This window comes from Pseudonaja textilis, chromosome Z, assembly GCF_049901715.1.
Source record: "Pseudonaja textilis isolate UNSWEBS1 chromosome Z, rPseTex1.2, whole genome shotgun sequence".
Classification (NCBI taxonomy): domain Eukaryota; kingdom Metazoa; phylum Chordata; class Lepidosauria; order Squamata; family Elapidae; genus Pseudonaja; species Pseudonaja textilis.
In genome coordinates, this window is record NC_142008.1 from 124,319,463 (window position 1) to 124,341,212 (window position 21,750).

General features: G+C 50.1%; 1 protein-coding gene and 2 long non-coding RNA genes across 3 annotated transcripts in view; 1 reads left to right on the plus strand and 2 right to left on the minus strand.

Annotated features, from left to right (window-relative positions):
- Positions 1-21,750, minus strand: part of LOC148124369 (uncharacterized) — a 129,111-nt gene that overhangs the window by 92,735 nt on the left and 14,626 nt on the right. The gene's annotated exons all lie outside the window — the stretch shown is intronic.
- The window catches only part of LOC148124370 (uncharacterized), a 110,952-nt gene that overhangs the window by 81,657 nt on the left and 7,545 nt on the right, over positions 1-21,750 (plus strand). The window lies entirely within an intron of this gene.
- On the minus strand, positions 1,567-21,070 carry KDM6B (lysine demethylase 6B). Its single transcript, XM_087917112.1, has 13 exons — positions 21,017-21,070; positions 20,652-20,906; positions 16,405-16,510; positions 15,478-15,683; positions 15,271-15,335; positions 14,191-14,259; positions 12,418-12,566; positions 11,285-11,399; positions 10,864-11,051; positions 9,726-9,867; positions 8,705-8,831; positions 4,142-4,312; positions 1,567-1,977 (listed from the first exon to the last, which is right to left on the minus strand). Exons 1-13 carry the CDS (start codon positions 21,068-21,070, stop codon positions 1,954-1,956), a joined length of 1,671 nt encoding a protein of 556 aa, XP_087773238.1. The 3' UTR covers positions 1,567-1,953.

Here is a 21,750-nt window from a genome sequence, read left to right on the forward strand (position 1 = left end):
GTGTCTTTAAAAAAAACCACACACACCAAAACAGATACCTTTTAAAAAGATTTTTCTTTTAAAAAAAAAGGATCAACCCCCCACCCTCCCATAAAGGACCAATAAATAGAGAAATCATTATCGAACGAACAAAAAAGACATATAAATAAAAAAAGGAGAGAGAACATTTATAAATTGTAAAACAATTCTGACACGCGGAGGTAAAAAATAAACAATAAAAACGAGAGAGAGAGAAGAAGAGAGAGAGAGAGAGAGAGAAAAATTACCCCAAATCTCAGACATTCTTAGCTTTTTCTTTTCTTTCTTTTTTTTAAAAAAAAAATGAACTGGGAGTGAGAACTGTCTAGCTTTTCTTAAAAAATAAAAATATTCAAAGAAAACATGCCGGTTGAAATCAAATAAGGAAAAAACAAAAAATTAAATAGAATCACATTGGGCGAAAGGTGAAATAATTACGGGAGAAGAGTTAAGGACATTGGATTTAAGGAAGGAAGGAAGGAAGGTTTGTGTTAAGTTACACCTAACAATGGATAACAAAAGCTAGGAGAAGTGTTGAGAATAGCTCCCACCCCGGCCAAAATTTTGCCAAAATCTTCTCCCCAACCTACCCGTGTGTCTTTGATTTGGGGTACAAGCACCATACCCTATTCTTGCACAGGGCTGTTATATTTTTCATTATCCAAAGGCATCGGCACGGCTGAAATTCCCTCTGTGCCTCGCACCAACGGTCTTTTGACTTGCACTTGTGTCTATATATATATATATAGATATATTTTTGTCCGTTTTGTGTTTTCATCTTTAAAAGCAGTTTCTAATACAAACCAGATTTTTTTTCTCCTTATATTTATATATATATAATATATAAAAGGATGTAAGAAATCAAATGTCCATCCGAATAATTAAAAAACACACACGCCCATCGTTCCTGGCCCCGCCCAGCCAATATATATATAAATCAATGTACACTCTTGCTCCGACCCCACCCGCCCCCGACAAACCAGAAGTTCACCCAAAGAGAACTGAACCCATAAAAAGTTCTGTGTTAAGAAACCCGTATTAAAATTTTTTTTTTTTTTGCTTGCTTGCTTGCTTGCTTGCGGTTTTTTTTTCTCCAAACTTTTTTCTTTTTTTTCCTCAAAATTTCCAACCAGAGGAAAAAAAAAAAATGAAAATTTGTAAATGACGAAAAACAAATAAAAACAAAAAACAAACAAACTGCCCTCGCTGGGCAGCTCCATCCACGAAAGTCAACGGCTTTCTTTTTCCCACCCCACCCCCAAAAAAATCAGTTTGCAAGTAGGGATTATAATAATGCTTGTGTGAACTCTCCCGTTTTCTTCTTCCGTTCCTCCAAGCCCACGGTGCTCGTCCCGGGGGTGGCGGGGAAGGGGCCCGGGGTTGTGTGTGTGTTTAGCGGGGAAGGCACGCGGAAGTCCGATGCACACCGAGATCTCTCGCAGAGTTCCCAATCCCCGCCCCGCTAGGAACGGAGTCGTCCTCCTCATCTTTTCAGAATCAAAACTGTTCTTCACCCCTTTATTATTATTATTATTATTATTATTTCAAAAAAAAAAAAAAATTCAGCACCACCAGGAAAATGAAAAAAAAAACAAAAAATAATATATATATATATAAGGAGGTCCGTTGTTTTTGTTGTTGTTTTTTTTGAAGAAGAAGAAGAATAAATTAAAATAAAAGCGCCCGTCTGGGGCTGGGGTCGTGGGGAGGAGAGGCGGAAACGAAGCTTCTGGCCGGTTCCGTGTCACTACGGCTCAGGACGGGGTGGCGAGAAAGCAACGGAGGAGAAAAATAGAAGACCGAGGCTCTCTTTTAAGAGGGGGAGGCAGAGAAGGGGGCTACAGCACCTTCTGCCCCAAAACACTCACAGTGGGAGTGGGAGAAACGAGCGCAGAAAAAACGAGCCCAGACATCGGCGCCTGGGCGTGATATGGCTCATCTTGAACTCGGCGCTGCGGCCTGCCGGGAAAAAGGAAGAGAAAGAAAAAGAGATCATGTGTTAAATCGGGGACCCCCGTTTTTTTCCCCCCTTTCTAAACCGGGGTGTCAAACTGGATTTTCTTCGAGGGCTGGATCAGCATTGTAGCTCTCCTCTGTGGGCCGGCTGGGGGTGGGGGGGGAGACGGGACGGATACCTCCTACAGATAACAGATAACTAGAGTTGGAAGGGACCTTGTAGGTCATCTAGTCCAACCCCCCCTGTCCAAGTAGAAGACCCTATACCATTTTTGACAGAGGGCAGTCCTGTCTCTTCTTGGAAGCCTCCAGGAGTGAAGCTCCCACAACTTCTGAGGGCAAATTCTGTTCCATCGGTTGATTGTTCTCCCTGTCAGAAAATTCCTCCTTATTTCCAGGTTGAATCACTCCTTGCTCAGTTTCCATCCTTTGTTCCTTGTCTGGCCTTTGGGGGATTTGGGAAATAGCTTGACCCCCTCCTCCTCTCTGGGGCAGCCCCTCCTTCAAATATTGGAAGGCTGCTCTCCTGTCTCCCCTGGTCCTTCTCTTTACTAGACCAGCCAGGCCCAGTTCCTGCAACCGTCCGTCGTATGTTTTATCCTCCAGTCCCCTCATCATCCTGGTTGCTCTTCTCTGCACTTTTTCTAGAGTCTCAACCTCTTTATTATAGTGTGGTGACCAAAACTGGATGCAGGACTCTAGGTGTGGCCTTACTAAGGCTTTACAGAGGGGGATTAGTGGTATTAGAAGCTGTATGAGTACCAGTATTAGTAATACAGCACTCTGCTGGCCAAAAATCGGCCATATGGAGGCCCCATGAGGCGCTGCTGTGGACCATTTTCAACCTCCCCAGCCTCCAGCAGCACTCTGCTGGCCAAAACGGGCCATGCAGAAGCCCCCGTGTGGCCCGTTTTTAGACGACGGAGTGCTGCAGCGGCCACGGAGGCAGAAAACTGGCTATGGGGCCCCACATGCGGGTCCCCCCCCCCACAGCCCATTTTGTCTAGCAGAGGCACCGCAGCCCCATGGGCCGGACTTCAGCACCCTGCGAGCCAGATTCGGCCTGTGGGCCTCGAGTTGGGACGCCCCTGCTCTCAAATCGATTTGGCTTCCAACATTGTAAGCGGGGAGGATTTTAGCCGGACAGCCATTTTGTTTCCCCACCCCGCCCCAACAAGTTACAGGCAGTCCTTGACTTACGACCAACAGAGGCCCAAATTTCCGTTGCTAAGCGAGACATTTGCCCCGTGTGTCATGATCTGCGCACCGCAGTTGTGAAGTTGAGTCGCACAGTTCTTAAGGGAAGCTGGCTCCGCCGTGGACTTTGGCTTGTTCAACGGTCACTAAAGGGGATCGCGTGACCGTCACAAATATGACTCAGCTGCTGAGCGTCCGAATTTTGATCTCGTGGCCATGGGGATGCGGCAACAGTCATAAATGGTCCTATTGTAAATGGTCTTGGTTTATTATAAGGTAGGACTTGAACTCAGAGTCTCCTGGCTTCTACAGGTTTGCTCTGTGCTTTTTGCCCCGTTTTACGCTTTCGCCTGCCACACTGGTCAAGGGAATCACTGCAGTTGTTAAGTTGGTCACCTGGTTGTTAAACGACTCGCTTCCTGAAAGGGAAGCATGCAACACACCCACCCCCTTGGACACTGCGACCGTCATAAATACGAGTCAAGTTGCCAAGCATCTCAATTTTGATCACTTGTGGCCCTGGGGGAATGCTGTGTGGAAAAAAACATGAACCTAAAGCCCCTTTCTTTCAGTCCTGTTGCAACTGCGAACCATCGCTAAGCGAAAAGTCGAGGACCACCTATACGGATAGGTTGGGACGAACAGCTCTGCCCCATCGGAAGTGCAGGGACCTCTGTGCAGAGGGAAGGGAGGAAATTAATTTTAAGAAATACAGAACTGGGGGAGGAAAACCTTCCCCTGTGAAAGGATCCTCCTGCGATGATATGGGCCGCAAAAGGATCCACGCACACACAGCAGAGCTGAAGAAGCTTCTTGGATGAGAAGCGAAAACCTCCTCAAAGGAAAAAAACAAAAACAAAACCCCAGAAAGTCCGGTTGAAAAGTCCTCTTGAACAAAAAAAAAAAAAGGCACCTTTGGATGGCTGAGACTCTCCATAGATAGACAGACAGACAGACTTAAGACACTCACCAGGGTGAAGCTGTCGTAGATGGTGATCAATTCTTCGGTTTTGTACTGTTCGAGGACCACGATGCCGTGGAGGGATGAGCTCCGTTTCCGGGCACAGGCCTCGCAGTGAACCAAGTACGTGTTCTTGCTGCCGTTCTCGCTGGTCACGAAAAGGATGTTGAACACCTCCACCTGCGGGGAAAGAGATGGGGAGGGGTCAGCTCCCCTCCTACGAAGTAGGACACCCCCCACTTTCCCCGCCTAGGTAAGAAGCCAAGATAGGGAGGCCAGCAGCCGAGAATCCTTCCCCCCACCTCCGCAAGGAATCTCACGGGGTGGAATCTCTTAAAAAATGGAATCCGCAGATCAGCGGACAGGATTCAGGAGGCCACTAGCTTAGCTCTGCTCGCCGTGGGCGACCCCCTAAACCACCAACGTGGGTCCTCCTCCATCAGTGGGGGATTTTAAGGCCAGAGAACCATTTATCTAAAACGGTACAGGGTCTCCTACCATGGACCCCAGGGGGCTGGACTAGAAGGCCTCCAAGGTGCCTTTCAACCCTCCGATTCTATTACAAGCAGTGGAACATCTTGCCACAAGAAATTACGGGTGCTCCATCACCGGAGGCTTTTAAAGCAGAAACCGGATGGCCATTTGCCTGAAAAAGGTACAGGGCTTCCTACTTGAGCAGGAGGGTTGGACTAGACGACCTCTAAGGTCCCTTCCAGCTCTGGAGTCTATGGCTTGATTACATCCAGTGCAATGGCTTTCCTCCAAAAGTCGGGGAGGTTTTGAAGAGGAGACCAGACAACCATTTGTCTAAAATGGGTTTGTATCAAGCCGATGAACAGCTCCGTCACCATATCCCCCTCCGGAAGTCCACCACCATCGCCAGCCACCCCTGTTGAGACCTTGTTAAAACCCCAAACTTTAACCCTGCCCCCAACACGCAGTTCAAAAATAGCAAAGGGAGGGGCACTACCCTCGGAAAGGAGAAGGAATCATGCCACCAACAACTCCCCCATGAGATACCAGAAAATGAGACCCCGAGACTCCTGCCTGCCCACCGCATTATGCTTCCACTTTTCTCAGTGGGCGTGGTCTGGCTGAGGACAATGGGTGCGGTAGTCCAAAGATTAGCCGATTTGACTCCCCTTGGACCGGAGACAGAATTCAAGCCCCCATTTCACGCTCCTTTATTAATCGTCGATAGGTGGCTTAACAATCAGTGGGGAGCTGCCACTGGTTTGGACCGGTTTTAACAAACCGGTAATTCTAACCATCAGGTATATTTCCATCTTTTTCAGCTCAGCGGATTCGCACGGCGCAGTGGACTAGACTCTACTGCCATCACTCTTCACACTGCTCTGACTCATCTAGAACAGAGGGGGCGCTACGTGAGGAGGCTTTTCGTAGATTTTAGTTCTGCGTTTAACACAATTCTTCCATGTAGACTAGTGTCTAAACTTCTGGACCTTGGACTTTCTAATTCAATCTGCCTTTGGATTATGGGTTTCCTGTCTGGCCACTCACAGAGGGTCAGATTAGGTAATCATACCTCTTCAGCCCCTATTCTTAACACTGGTACACCACAGGGCGTTGTGGTTTGCCGGCAGCCTGTGCAGATGGCAGAGGAATCGAACAGTGGGGAAGAACAGGGACTAGTCCGGGACTCTGAGGGGAGGGACTCAGACGAGGGTCCTGCATCCAATGCAGAGATGGGGCCAGGGCCACCTGGGAGTTGTGTGCTAATTCCAGACCCTCTGGGGTCTGGCAGCAGTGAGGCAGAGGAACAAGGGGAGCCTGTTCCCAGGGCGCGTGCGCGCAGAGCTGCTAGAAGGCGAGAGCAGCTGAGACATAAGGGGCGACTTGGGAGTAAGGCTGGGAGGTAATTGCCTTTGAATTCCGCGCACACTCACACAACCGGTTGTTCTATCAGTTGCAGCCCACCACTGCTTACCATAGGCAGTACAAAATACAATTATATTTATATATAATTTTGATAAATAACCTCTCCCCACGGTTTCAGGGATATGTTGAACACGACAGGGAAGGACTCTGAAGAACCGGAGCCTTCCAAAATGGGTCATCTGACGACCCAAGTTGTGCTTCGAACTAGGGTGCCAGGATTCCGGCAGTTACCCTCCCATTTAAATCACGAGTCTCGAGCCAAACTTCCAAAGGATTTATTGGGAGTTAACATGTCCAGCACTGCCTGGGTACAGCTGACAGAATGACAGAATTCATTGTCAGCCTTGACCCTGGTTTCCCCCCCCACCCCCCACCCCCCCCGGGTGTATCGTAATTCATATCCCCCAATGGGACACATCCATAGCCCAGAGTCATCAATCATGTTATCCCGTTGGAATTTTGCGGGGCAGAAACTTCAGTCACCTAGTTACTATCCTTGAAAAGCTATGTATGGAATGCACTTTCAGTTTCCAAGCTGTCATGCTGCTCTTTCAAACTCCTCTCGTTGGCAACTCTAAAAAGACCGTAGAAATATTTTATGAGTTGACACCAGGAGTGGAATCCCAGTTAAACAGGGTTTCCAGTTCTCGTATCTTGCTGGGGGATATGGTAGCCAGCATCATGAGACATTAAGAGCCCAGGTATGGCCCCGGTCTCTCTGTCCAGGTCTCGCCATCGATGGTCCATGAAATCAACATGCCGTTTCTTTCCCGGGGACCGAGTCCGAATCCAAGGTAACAATGATAAAACTTGATTAACTGTGGTTCCACCTCTTCCTCTACCACATTTTCCCGAGGAATGGAAGTCAGAACTGTTCACATCCACAGGATCGAAGCCATCCTGGAAGGAGAGGCAGCAGATCAGAACTTCTTAGACCATCTCAGGATCCAATCCTCGGTCCTCTTCCTTGGCCAGATAGGACAGGAGTCCAACACACCAGTAGTGGAAAGTCACGGGAAACGTTGTGACTCGAGGACCGTAAACTGAAGAACCTTCTAGAGAACACCACTATGGATGCTTCGAGGAATGTTTTGTCTGTTCAGATCCCCACCGGAGAGAACGTGAACGACGTTATTGATGAGGTGTTTGGCTAGAGACAATACCCATTCAAATGAATCTGTTCTTCTGAGCTAGCCTTCCTTAAAATTCCTGGCTCCGGGAATTCTGGGAGTTGAAGTCCACGAGTCATAATGGAGCCACTGTTACCCATGTTGGCTCCGGGAATTCTGGGAGTTGAAGTCCGCGAGTCATAAAGGGGCCACTGTTCTCCATCTTGGCTCGGGAATTCTGGGAGTTGAAGTCCGTGAGTCATAAAGGGGCCACTGTTCTCCATCTTGGCTCTTTGAATTTTGGGAGTTAGTCCACAACTCATCATTCTTCACATCTGTTTCAGCAGATGCCAAAAATGGAGATTTCTTCTTCTCAAGGATAATTTTCTCCTTATTAAGAATGAGAAGAAAGAGATGAGGTCCCGCGAATTCTGGCCACTTCAAGTGCAGGACTCGTGTATGCACCACAGAGATTGTCTGACTTTTCTTCCCAAGAGAGATCCGATCAACCAGCGGGGAAGCTACCGTATTATGGGTTGAGTCATTCCTGGTCAACTGAGATATCCTTCCGTTGTCATCTCAAGCCTTCTGTTCATCCAGGGAGCTTCCTCAATTCTGTAGACCTCCTAGCCTTCTAATGTGGTTGCTCCGATTTTTGAGGCTCTCTAATGAATGTTGCTGCTCCGATTCCTCTTACTCGTTTAGCTGCGTTGAGGCGGTCTCCACACGCACCTCAAAGACTTTCTAATCCTTGCAGTTCCACACCAGTGTTGACCCAACTTCCTTTCCTTGGTCACCACGATCCTGACCATATTTCTTTTGTTCTTCTTCCATGTTCTTCCTTCGCCTTCCTTCCTTCCTTATCTTCTCCTCTTACAAAACCACGCGCGTCATACTCACTGTTTTTGACCTCTTCAACTTGCTACGGGGTTCCACGTCTCCACCACTGTCAGGACAGGAGGTGGGTGGGGAGAAGGGGATTAACAATCCCTTACTGGAGATGGGACAGGAGGCATACAAGTAATTTAAACACACAGAGACCTCACCAAGCCCATGCCACCCCTGCGGTCAGAAGCCTTGGCTGGGACCCTTTTGGGGAGGGGGGAAATATGAGGTGATGTTGATGACGACAATGGATCTATGGGTCCATTTCAGAGAGAAAAGATCCAGGAGAACTGGTCCCCACATCCTACCAACCAAGCGTTGAAGGATCTGCTGGAACTGGGACCTCTTTAAGTTGGGATCCGGGAAGACCAGGTAGGTGGGTGTGAAAAGGGAAGAGGAGACCAAGGCTCATTCTTGGACCCAACTGGACTGCAGATGGGTTGGTTTCTAGTCCGGGTAAGGACCAACCCAATCCCACCCCGGTCAGCTGCAGGAAGGAAGCAGTTGAGGAGAGAGGAAGAGAGAGGAAGAGAGGCGCCCAGAACTGACGGGACCCCACAGCCAAGCCTCCTCGACCAAGTCAAAAGAGAAGACAGCGGGAAGCTTATGCCGCACCGCGTCAACTCTGCAGCTGCCACAGCGGCGGAGATACCCTCGAACCCCCCAGGCGGGCTCTTACGTCACATTCGTTGCAGTAGTACGCCGGCTCGTCCTTCACCCTTCCTTGGTACGCAATCTTCTTGCCAGATCGGATCAGGCTTTCCCGCTGGACCTGACAGTGTTTGATGGACTGCATGAGGCAGTACCTAAAGAGAGGAGGAGAGATCAGCACAAACACACACACACACACACACACACGATACAGGTGGGCACCGACAGGATGTCCGTGGGCTCCCGTACAGGCCGACCTCAAGTTACGACCATTCATTTGAAGGTGCAACAACACTGAAAAAGGGAGGGACTTCCGGTTTGCAGCGCTTCGGGGCAGGCAGGAATCCGCGATTGTGCATGGTTTCTGCCTGCGCTCGCCGCTGGAGTGCCCTGAGCCATGCGGCTTCAGGGCTAGCCACCTTCATAGAAGGTGGTGAAGACACGGGGGATCTGGCAGGGTTGAGAGATATCGCACCTCTCTTCCCTAGGTGGCTAAACTCCCTTTTCCGAAGGCGGTAGAGCGGCGGTCAGAAATGGCTGCCACAAAGCAGCGCTCAGACGGAAAAGAACAAAGGGTGATTTAGGACTGGCCTTGCACTTACAATCATCACAATGCATGGAGTCCTTGACTTACAACAGTTTGTTTAGCAACTGTTCAAAGTTACTGGGGGAAAAAAAAGGGACTTAGGACCATTTCACCCTTACGACCGCTGTAGCCATTCCCACGGTCACATCTCTGACGCTTGGCAACTGGTTTCGTATTTGTAACAGTCGCAGCATGCAGGGGTGTGTGTGTGTGTGTGTGTGTGTGTCACATGATCCACTTTGGCGACCACCAGAGTCAACGGGGAAGCCGGATTTGCTTAACAAAACAGGTTACTACCTTAACAATGGCGGCAAGAAAGGTCGCAAGCTTCGCTTAGCTGCTTTGCTTAACGACAAATTCTGGGATTCCATCATGATGAGGACTACCCGTACTAGGATGGGGGAGGCCAGTTTGGCTCACGTGGGACCCCGGAAGAGTTTAAAAAAAAAACAACCCAACTCACTTGATCATCTTGTACAAGTCCGAGTCGCTGATCTTGACCGTCCGCGCGACGTTCCAGGAGACGTGGATCATGGGCACGATGGACTTGACATTCTTCACCTCGTTCCATTCATAGCGTTCGAGCGCCAGCTGGTACTGGTAAGCTGCAGGGAACAAATCCAGGTGCCATAATCCACTGCAAATTCTAGACCTCTGGAATTGGGGCCAGGTCAAACTTCTGGATGTGAGTGGACGGTGAAAGTCCACCCTTCATTTTGTCCATCCCAAGAGGTAAGGGGTCTGTTGTGGCCTGCCGACTGGCAGTCGAATCAGAGGAGGCGGAGGCGTGGAAGTCAGGGTCAGCATCCTCCTCCTTATTCCCTTTATTCCCTATTCTCGGCCTTCATGTCTGCAATTCCTTCTCTCGCCCTGCCGGACTAATTATCTCATCTTGCCTTGATTGGACTTATAGTTACAGTTTCTGTTGACCATGTTTTGGACTTGATTCTCTGCAGCCAAAGGCTGTTCCCGGGAGAGTTTTTCTCCAGCCCAGAAGGTAACCAGGACATTTGGGGGCAAAGTTGGAGCTAGTAAAGGGACTACAGAGGGTTTGTCGTGTTTGGGAGCTGGGTCAAAACAGAATCACGTCCAGTTTTAAGCACCATGCTTTCAAGAACGTGTCCGATAAGTTAAATTTAAATTAAAGTAGCCGATGTTAAAATACACTGCTCTAAAAAGTTTGTCACAAGCAAGGACAGGCAGACCTCTACTCTCTTTTGGCTCGGAGGGTGGGATCATCCTCCATTGGACTGAAACGATGTGAAACTGCAAGAGAGGAGGCTGTCTCAGGAGGGACGTCCTAAATGTACAATCTATCAGTTCTGTCTCGCAATGTGTTGAGTTCTCCTTCGGTGAAGGTCATCAAGCTCCAAGCAAGGCTGGAGGATCATCTGCCAAAGATGTTCTACTAAAATGGATCCAGCACTGAGGAGCACTTTGACCTTCTAAAACCCCCACGAGACCTACCAGGTTCTGTTCTGGCTTGGCAGGTGGGACACGGTCAGCTTCAAAGGCCTAAGCTCCTATCCCCAAAAGCTAAGCAGGTCAACTTGCTACGGGTAGGACCACATCTTCCTTCTCCAGCCCATTTCTCCTCCTACCTGTCAGGGGACCGACGTTCCACGCAATATTGTTGCACCACCCAGTGGCCTGCACCCAGTGCACGGTCCCGGCATTGATCCACACCAGGTCTCCAGGACGCTGGATGAAGCGGTAGACAGGGATGTTGGACTGGTAGAGGTCTTCTAGGATGGGCCACCAGGAGCCGGTGAGATAATCTACCCCGTGTCTACAAGAAAACCCAGGTGGAGGCTGTTTGGCCAGAGAAACCAAGAGTCCTGAAGACCCCAAGAACCTCTGGACCCTCACTTGGTCAAAACCGTGGAGCATGCTACAGAGATGGTTCCTCTCCGCTTGCTGCTCCTTCCTCAGAAGGTTCCATCTCCCACCCTGTTTCTTCTCTCCGGCCAAGTTTCCCCCTTGCCCCAAGTCGGAGGAGATCGTTTCTCAAAGAAGTCCTACCTGTCACAGAAGGCACTGATATTCTGCCAGTAATGTTCGTGGACAGCAAACCATTCGCAGTCCCCGGGCCCAATGTTGATGTTCACGGAACAGAAGTTGTTGTTCTCCTGGTGACCTACAGAGGAACCACGGGAGAGAAAGATAAAAGCTCAGCCCAGGGTCAACTGGACTCCATACCAAGTCAAGGCACCAGAGATCCTTGGTGGAAGACCTAGTGGCGCCCCTGACGCGGAATCGATCGGGCGTGTCGCGCAAAGCAGCTGAGGTGGAAAAGCAGGAAATAAAGGCCAGTATAGAGGTGGAGGGAAGGGCCCAACAGCTGATCGTCAGAGCAAACTGGTTCACTCACGGATGATTGTCGGAGCTACCGGGCCAAACTGGTACAACACCACTACTGCGTGGAATCCGAAAGTTCCAGGTTTTTCACGCAAGGGTCTCCAAACTTGGCTGCTTTTTAAGACTTGCGGAGGTCAATTCCCAGAATTCCTCAGCCAACCGTGAGGAATTCTGGGAGTTGAAGTGCACGGGTCTGAAAAGTGGGCAAATTTAGAGACCCTTCTTCTGGTTCTTAAGCCACAAAGGCCCAGTTTCCAGCTCAGATCTACCCGGCGCCCCTCCTGTCCATCCACCTGTCCCTAGAGGGGTCAATAAGGGGAGCCCCTAAGCAGGATGTGAGAGCCTTTCTCTGCCTCCCTCCACAGCTGGGGTTCAAAGGTAGAGGGTGGTGAGATCTGGAGGTTCCACCTCAATGTTTGGGTTTGTTCCCCTAGTGCAGAGGGCATCAAACTCAATTTCATTGAGGTCCGCATCAGGGTTGCGTTTGACCTCGGGGTCCGGAGTGGGCTGGCCAGTTTGACGTCATTCGTGGGGTGTGTGTGTGTGTGTGTGTGTGTGTGTGTGCGCCTGTGGTGGCCTGAGCGAGCTTCATTTTTTCTGGGAGAAACACTGTGGGCTGGTCAAGGGTGGCCCCGTGGGACAGATCTAAGCTGGCCGCATCATCTAAGCATCCCGTGGGCCGCATCTAATCACCCTGCAGTCCGGATCCGGCCCACGGGCCTGGAGTTTGACACCCCTGTCCTAGTGGGAGAGCCGGACCAATCCATTTCCTGCTCAGACCAGGGGGGGTTTCTCACCTGGGGTTCGGCTGCCGGGGACCTTCATGTACAGTTGCACTGTGTTCATGCCCAGAATGGTGTGGCCCACGTGGCTCAACATGTTCCCCGTCGATGTGACGCGCATAAAGGCAGGCAGCTTCAGCAATTCCTGGAGCTGCGGTTTCCATCTGTCCAAGAAACCAACAGGTTACCCACACGAACTCAGAGATCAACTAGTCTGACCTCCCTTTGGCCTGGAAACCCTCTAGGTTTGGTCCTCAAAGTTACGACTGTGAAGGGAGCCTTGGGCCAACAGCGGCACAGGTAGATCCTCGACTTACAACAACTGAGCCCAGCAAGACATTTGTTCAGTGAGTCTTACCCCATTTGGCCACCTTCCTTGCTGCAGTGGTTAAGTGAATCCCTGCAGCTGTTTAGTGATCACATGGTCGTTAAACGAACCTGGCTTCCCCCAATGACTTTTGCTTGTTGGAAAGTCGCGAAAGGGGTTCCCTGTGAGAACGCTACGACTGTCATAAATATGAATTCGTAAATATTCAATCACGGGAGCAACAGGGGATGTTGCAATGGTCGTAAGTGAGAAAAATGGTCCTAAGCCATCGTAACTCCGAACTGTCGCTAAACAAACTATTGAAAGTTGATTACCTGCAATTGCCTGTGATTTTATGACGCTGTTTGCAGCCAGCGTGGTGATTCTATGGGCAAACCCTACAGTTGTTAAGCAAATGCGACGGTCGTTAAGTGAACCCATTGTCTGCTATTGCCTAGTTTAGCCGAAAACCAGAACTGCCACTGTGTCACTGTGTTGCCAAGGGCCCAGACCATCATGCGGTCATGCGACCATCATAAGTTCAAATCCAGGTTGTAAGTCCCTTTTTCCAGGTGGGTTATGACTTTGGACAGTCCAAAGAAACTTCGGTCACCTAGTTACTATCTCTGGAAACGTTTATGGAATGCACTTTCAGTTTGCAAGCTGCCACAATGCTCCTTTTCTGTTGGCAACTCTAAAAAGTCCATAGAAATATTTTTATGAGTTGACACACTAAATGACTCGTTGTAAGTCGAGGTCTATGTGTGCTACTGCACACGGGGCTAGGAATTCTGGGAACATCACTGCCCCTGCTAGTCAGGAATTATGGGAAGCTGGTATGGCTGGTTCAGGAATTTTGGGAATTGAAGTGCCACAGGTCACAGGTCATAAAATAGTTACCCATTTCTCCCCTTTTAAGTCTTTTAAACTTGCAGTGATGAGTTCTGGCCACCAGGAGGCAGCCTACACTCAGAGCACTCTCTTTCTGAAATTCTCATGCATCACCAGCAGGGGGCAACAAGAGAGCCACAAACAGTGCCTTGCCCATAGGATTTCATTGGAGGGAAACTGGCTGGCGGCCCCCAGCTCCACGAGTGTCCACCAGGGGCAGGCAAAGATCTGGGATGCAGCCGTTCAGGGAGGCCGCTCTAGGAAACAAACCGTTTTGCATGCAGTGACGGGTCTGAACCCCACAGACGGCAGCGCAAACAAGCAGATCTAGGCCCCAAATCAGTGGCGGGATTCAAATAATTCAACAGCCAGCTCACGAAACTGCTCGGAAAGTGAGCCGCCAGTTCTCCTGAACCGGTGTGAACCGGCTAACTCCCACCACTGCCCCAAAGGTGCTCTGCAGCTGTGGCTGCTGTGCAAAAGACACGGCAGGAAGCGGAAGAATCGGGGGGAAGGAGGAAAGAGCGGGGAGGGGAGGGGGAGAAGAGCGCCCACAGATTTCCCCCCACCCTTCCTCCCGCGATACTCACCGCTTGGCATCCGAGAGGTCGATGTTGGTCCCAAACTTGATTATTTGGTGGGGCTTCTGGTCTGGGTTGCTGCGCGAAGAACAACGGAAAGGGGAAAAAAAAAACGAGGACAGGAAGCTGCCATGAGCCATTTTCTCCCAGATGGAGAAAGCATTAATGTCCCAATTCTGCCCCTCAACAAAGAGGACAATGTGAGCGCGCACACACACACACACACACACACACACACACACACGCACACAGCATCCTGTGCTTCTCTGGATCCGCAATTCGCAAGCCAGCGTAGCCTGACCTCTTTCCTTCCTCCATCCCTCTCTCTTATCCCCCGTTATGCGCCATTTCCTCAAAAAAAAAGAAAAGAAAAAACCTCCCAAATCCAAAGAATATAGGCAGTCTTTGACTTACGACCATAATAGAGGCTAACATTCCCTCAAGGTGGCCACTGATTGAGTTTTGACCCATTTTAAGCCAGCTTGACACGGCAGCGAAGTGAATTTCCACCATTCTTTAAGTGAGTACAAGACGGTCGTTAAGTGAATTGGGCTTCCTCACTGGCTCCGTTGGAAGGAGAACCCAGGACACTGCGACAGCCATAAACACGAGCCAGTGGCCAAATCGTCTTCGTTTTGATTATCTGACTGTGGAGATGGGGCGACAGTCGCGTAAAAAATGGTCATAAGTCACTTTTTTTTGTGTGCCGTGGTAACTCTGAATGATCACTAAATGGACACTCATAAGTCAAGGACTGCCTGTAATCGATCAAAAGAATCACTGATTGATGCTACCTAGTTGGGTCATGAAACATCTGCGAGAAAACAACCAAGCTCAACAACCAAGCATCCCACAGTCTTCCTCCTCCTCCTCCAACCCCATTCCTTTTTAGAACTGATGACATTCCCTAGTTGGGTCATGAAACGTCTGTAAGAAAACAACCAAGTTCAGGAAGCACTGGGGACCCCAAACTCCTCTTCCTCCTCCCCCCTTCTAGCACTCATTTCAGCTCTGAGAGCTAAAATTATTCCCCTTTATCGATCGAAGCAGAGGTCACCCAACGAGCAGGAAGAGGCAGGAATACTCTACCTGGGCGGCGTCTCTGTGGTGCTATCCGGCTCCTCGGCCTCCTCATCGTCCGTCTCTTTGTCCTCCTGCCTCAACAGAGAGAGAAGGTCACAATGGAGGCCTTGCCATCAAGAGTTACGCGAGGGCCTTCAGCGTTGAAACCCTTACGGGGCCCAGAATCCACCCGAGGGACAGGACAAACAGATGGACCAAGCTCGGTCATCTCACCTGAAGTGACTCCTGGAACGAAGCCGCTTGGTACTGGGCATACTTGGCGATGGTGGTGTGTGACCGGCTGCTCTCGCACGGCCAGACTTGCTTAGTGCCCAAGAGGTCCCAGTTCTCGTCGGACGGCTGCTGCACCTGCGTGCGGACTTCCACGGCGTGCTCGCCGCTCGCCTCCACCAGCGTCTTCGTGCTGAACAGCCCCAGGTCTGCGGGCGAGCGGAGACAATCAAGTAACGCCTCGTTTATACACGCACCCCAAATTGTGGGAAAGATTTGTTGTTTGCTCAACTCTCCTGGTTCCATCCCCCCCTCGTTTGGAAAGACGAATGCCCGCCATCCTCTCCCCGCCGATCAAACTTCCTAAGGAACTGCAAAGATCCTCAGCCATTCTCCAAATCCGGAGGAAAATATATTTTCTACTTATTGGGCACTCCAGGGATTGCCAGCACCCGAATCAAATGAGGCGGCAGTGTGGGAATCAAAGGCGGAAGAGGGAATAGCGCTAGCAAAGAGAGAGAGAGACAGAGGCAGAGCCTTGGGCCGTCCGTCAGGTGGAGAGTCAACAGCCTGAAGGTCTGGAGGGGGCTGAGGAGGAGGAAGAGGAAGAACAGCTGGGTCCAGTGCCTGAAGCACAGAAGGCAGAGGAGAGGAGAGCAGTGGAAATCTATAAGCCGGTCCTTGGGGCGGAAGAGCCACTGCTGCTAGTGAAGCCCCACCCTAGCTCTGGAGATAAAAGGCAGAGGGCAGAGATGAAGAGGGGTGGCAGACAATTTTTCGTCTCCCCGCTAGACAGACTGGTTAGCCTATGGTGAGAGAATTTTTCATCAAAGCCTATGGTGTCCGACAGGCCACGACAGGACAAAAACACCCAATCCAGCCTGAACATCGGGCTGATTGTGCCTACGAACCCATAATCCTCATACTCACTGAGCCGAAGAGATCCAGCCAGACCGCGGATGACGGTGATGGGGTTCTTGGGATCGGTGCAGAATTGTAGCAAGACGGGAGAAAATGCGTCCCGTTTGCTCTCCAACTAAAGGAAAAGGACGAGACTGTCAGAGAACGGCAGGCCAGTCCGGCTCCTCCACCCCCCGTCCAAGCACCAAGTACCCAACAACTGTCAGCGCTCCGACAATACACCCCCCATTCAAATCATAGACCCATAATTCGTTGTCACCCTTAGCCCTGGTTCCCCGCGCCCTTCTGGGTGTAACATAATCCATATTCTCCAACGGGACATCTCCATAGCCCAGAGTCGTCAATCATGTTCTCCAGTTAGAATTCTGCGTGGAGGAAACTTCGGTCTCCTAGTTACTATCTTTGAAAACATTTATGGAATGCACTTTCGGTTTTGCAAAGGTTTTTTTTTTTTTCCCTTTCTGTTGGCAACTCTGAAAAGGCCAAAGAAGTATTTTTATGAGTCGACATTATGAAGGCCACACAGCCAGGTGAGAGTCCAAACTCCCCTTTAATGCTCCAAATTTCCCCTCAAAGTGCTCCCACATTCTTGGCAGTGTCCCAGAAAGCACACGCACGCATGGCAGCCTCGGGCTGCGACTAGGCCGGAAAAACAAAGGAACAGAGAAATGAGTCCCCGAAACAAACAAGTAAGGAAGAAACAAACTATCATGCAAACTCCGAGAGGTCTGTACCGCACACCAAACCCCACCAATTCAGTGTTTGTTCCCGACAAATGCCCCTCCCCACAGGGTCTCCTTAAATCTCAGCCCCCGCAGGTGTGCCCTTGGGAAGAGGGGCGGAGCACTCTCTTCCGGAGTAGTCGGGCCGACCTGTGCTGTTTCTCCGTCTCCTTTCCGCTCTCCGTGCTCGGGGATCGGGAGGGCGTGGTCCTTGCTCATCACCTGAGCTCGGTCGCTCCGCGTGTTCACCGCTTGTCCTCTCTCGGTTGTCCTGCCCTAGTTCTTCCCAGCCTACAAGCCGTCCCGATCCCGAAGGCCCCTGGGTTGACTCGGCCTGCCCCTCCCCACATTCCTCCAAAGCCAAGGCTCTCTGCTCTCCCTCTAGGCCAAGACTAGGCAATGAAGAGTTCACAACGCCACACAAGGAAGACTCTGTGTGTGTGTGTGTGTGTGTGACTAATTCTCACAAAATCATACATTGCAATGTCCTGTCAATGAATACTTCAGCCTCAACCATAACAACAACAAGAGCAAACAATAGATACAAACTCAAAATAAACCGCACCAAACTCGATGGCAGGAAATACGACTTCAGCAACAACAGAGGGGTCAATGTCTGGAATCCTCTACCTGACTCGGTGGTTCCTTCCCCAAACCCCAAAAACCTTTAACCTTAGACTGTCTACTATGGACCTCACCCCTTTCCTAAGAGGTCTGTGGGGGGGCGTGCATAAGCGCACCAACGTGCCCACCGTCCCTGTCCTATGGTTTCTTTTATATTTTTCTTGTATGAATCCATGTCATAACTATGTTTTTACTTATACCTATTATCTTGTAAGCAATTGACAAATCAAATAAATAAATAAAAGCCGGACCATGCCTGGAAAGGAAGGAAGCTGTCAAAAGTGCCCCACTCTTTTCTTTTCTTTCTTTCTTTTTCCTTTCTTTTCTTTCTTTCTCTCTCTCTCCCTTTTTCTTTCTCTTTCTTTCTTTTGCTTTTCTCTCTCTCTCTTTCTTTTCTTTCTTTTTTCTTTCTTTTCTTTTTCTTTTCTTTCTCTCTCTCTCTTTTCTTTCTTTCTTTTTCTTTTCTTTCTCTTTTTCTTTCTTCCTTTTCTTTCTCTCTCTCTTTTCTTTCTTTTCTTTCTCTCTTTCTTTTCTTTCTTTCTTTTTCTTTTCTTTTCTCTCTCTTTCTTTCTTCCTTTTCTTCCTTTTCTTTCTCTTTCTTTTCTTTCTCTCTCTCTCTCTCTTTCTTTCTTTCTTTCTTTCTTTCTTTTTCCCCCTCAGCAAGACAGAGTCATCGGATGGGGTCCCTTGAACCAGCAACCGGGAGAGCCAGTAATATCTCTTTTGTTTTGCTTTTCGGGAGATGGGAGGTCTGGCCTGAATAGCAACGGAGGGACAAACCGAACGCAGAGGAAGCTGCGCAGAAGGGAGGGAAGACAAATGGACCAGGTGGGTCTCAGGGCTCCGGGAAGAGGGATCTGGGCTACTGCACCCCTAGAAACAAGGAGGCGAGACAAAAAGCCACAAAAATAGGATTTTTATTTATTTAAAAAAGAAAGAATGGGGGAACGTAAGGATTTTTGGAAACGACCAGGAATAACGACACCCTAAATTCTACGCAAGCAGAAACGATGCTTTAAAGGAAGGAGGAGGAAGAGAGACCAGGAAGAGATAAGAGACATGGGCGCAGATGGGTGATGATGGGACTTCAACTCCCAGAATTCTCAACCCAGCAGGGAATTCTGGGAATTGAAAGTGAGCACACAACACAGAATTCTGGGAGCTTAAGCATGGGAATATTAGGAACGGAAGTCTAAGCGTCTTAAGCACGGAATTCTGGGAACTGAAGTCCACACACCTTAAGCACAGAATTGTGGGAGTTGAAGTTGGGAGTTTTAGTCCATGCAATCGTAAGCACAGACTTCTGGGAGTTGGAAGTCTAAATATTTAAATCACAGAATTCTGGGAGTTGTATTCCCTGCTTCTAAGGATGGAATTCTGGGGTTTTTAGTCCATGCGTCTTAAATCACAGGCATTCTGGGAGTTGGAAGTCCCAACTGGGCCGAGAATCAGAAACAAGCAAGTCATTAAAAAAAAGAAAGAAAACGAAACCAGGATGAGATAGGACAGAGCTGAGAAAGAAACCTAGGCGTGAAGAGAGTGATCCTGCGAGGTGATCCACTCAAGAGCAGCAGACGGACAGCAGCCAAGTTGGTTTTTCTTCCGGAGATCTGATGACTTGTATTGAAGCTTTCCTAGTTAGCGTCAATGTTTGTTTTGACCAAGGCTTCCTGAGACCGTAATTAAGTATACACTTAGTCCAAACGACCCTCTTTTTACTTCAACAGCTGGGAATTATGTTCATTCCCAGCCAGTAATGAGTCTCAAACAGTCCCTCGAGATAAGCACCCACCTTTCTCTCCTTTGAATTGCTGACAACAACTAAAGTGCCAAATTAACGGTTAAAAAAAACCAACTGAAGTACAAAGTCCACACAGAGCTTCAAGGTTTAATCTGAACAGAGTGAACGACGTTGCTTCCTGCAAAGGTTTTCCTACCTTTGCACTTCCTGTATACCTTAGGGGAGGGCCAATCACCTCCCAGCATTACTCCCAAGTCGCCCCTTTGTCTTAGCTGCTCTTGCCTTCTGGCAGCTCTGTGCGTGCGCACACTGGGAACAGGCTCCCCTTGTTCGTCTGCCTCGCTGCTGCCAGACTCTGGAGGCTCCAGAGTCAGCACACAACTCCCAGATGGCCCAATCACGATGTCAGTCGCAGGACCCTCACCCGAGTCCTCCCCAGACTCTCGGCCTGGCCCATGTTCCTCCCCACTGCCTGATTCTGCTGCCGTCTGCACAGGCTGTCGGTGAACCACAACAGGGTGGACTTCAACTCCCAGAATTCCCCAGCCAGCTAGGCTGAGGAATTCTGGGAGTTGAAGTCCACCCCTCTTAAAGTGGCTAAAAATTGAGGAATACCGATCCTGCCTCATTCCATGGATTGGGTTGGAGAACCCGGGGCCAAATTGCTGGGCATCCTACTAGACTCCAGAACCCACAATTCTTTCATTTGGGGGGTGTGAGCAATTCTGTTTCCCCCTCCCCAAAATAAAGGATCCAAATCCCCACCCAGAACCCCAGCCGCGGAGTAGTGAAGCGACGTTCACCGTTGTCGTCTTAAGTCCAGTTTTCGCTCCCTCCCTCCCTAGTTCTTCCTCCTCTCCGCCCCTTTTTGTGTTCAGAAGAAAACCCCTGGCTCCCTCCCTTTACAAAAAAAAAAAAAAAGGATCGACCTCTTCATCCATGAGGGCTAGAAACTTGGGGGTTGCTTTGACCGAAAGCACTGCTAGTGACCGAAAGCACTGCTAGCGGGACCGCTTTTGCGTACTAGAGCGAGCGTAGATGGCAAAGCCCCTCAGGATCCCTGAGTTTTACGTCCCCAAAGATATTTCATGGGCATCCCCCTCCTCAGAACCTACTTCCCCGGCGACCCCGACCCCACCCTCCAGCAACCCGGCAAAACGGATACTCACGTAGATACTTGGTGTTGGGGGGCTGAGCTTATCCCGGGGAAGCTTTTCGTCCATGTTGATCTGCGGCTTGACGGAGTGGTTTGGGGATAAATACGATTCCTTAAATTTCCCTTTCACCTTGGCGTGCCTGGGGGAAGAAGACGAGGCGACGTGAGCCCCGGGGGGGAAAACCGCGTAAAACGTACATTCTCGGCTGACGACCGCCCTGGAGCCCAACAGTTCTGCTGCTAAGCGGGACGCTTCTTCAGTTGAGTTTCACCCCATTTTTACGACCTTCCTTGCCATGGTTGTTAAGCGAAGCGCCACGGTGGGTAGGTAGGTCCACTAGTCGTTGCTGACTGTAGGGGGGGGCGGGCTCGGCTCACCTCCGTTTCAAGGCCACTGAGCTGGCGCTGTCCCAGGATGGTTCCGCGGGTCATGTGGCCGGCATGACATCGTGCAGCGCTACCTTCCCGCTGAAGTGGTACCTGTTGATCTGCTTGCATTTGCCTGCTTTCGAACGGCTAGGTGGGCAGGAGCTGGAACAAGGGACAGGAGCTCACCCCGTCGTGTGGCGCTCGGGTCTCGAACCTGAGTGCTGGCTTTCCAGCTGACAAGCCCGGCATCTTAACCGCTGAGCCGTCGCCTCATTCCAACAACGAATGAATGAATCGCTTCACGACCATGGCAAAAAAGGTCATAAAAATTGGGTAGGACCCACTTAAGAACGGCCTTGCTCAACAACAGAAGTTCTGGCCCTAATTTGTTGGTTGTAAGTCGGGGGTGTCAAACCCGATTTCACTGAGGGCCACATCAGAGTTGTGTTTGAACTTGGGGGGAGGTGGGTGTGGCCAGAGTGGGCGTGGCCAGCTCCACGTCACTCTGTGCTCGCATTCTGCCAGCGGAAAGAGACCCCGGGAAGGTCACGCGAGGTCCATTTCCGCTGGCAGAGGGTTGCAGGAGGCAGCCACAGCCGAAAATGGGAGCTCAGGAGGGCAGAAGCCCTGTGGGCCGGTTCTTCACTATTCCCAGGGTGGCTCTGTGGGCCGGATCTACACACCCGGTGGGCCGGATCCAGCCCGCAGGCCCTGAGTTTGACACCCCTGTGAATCGGTATTTT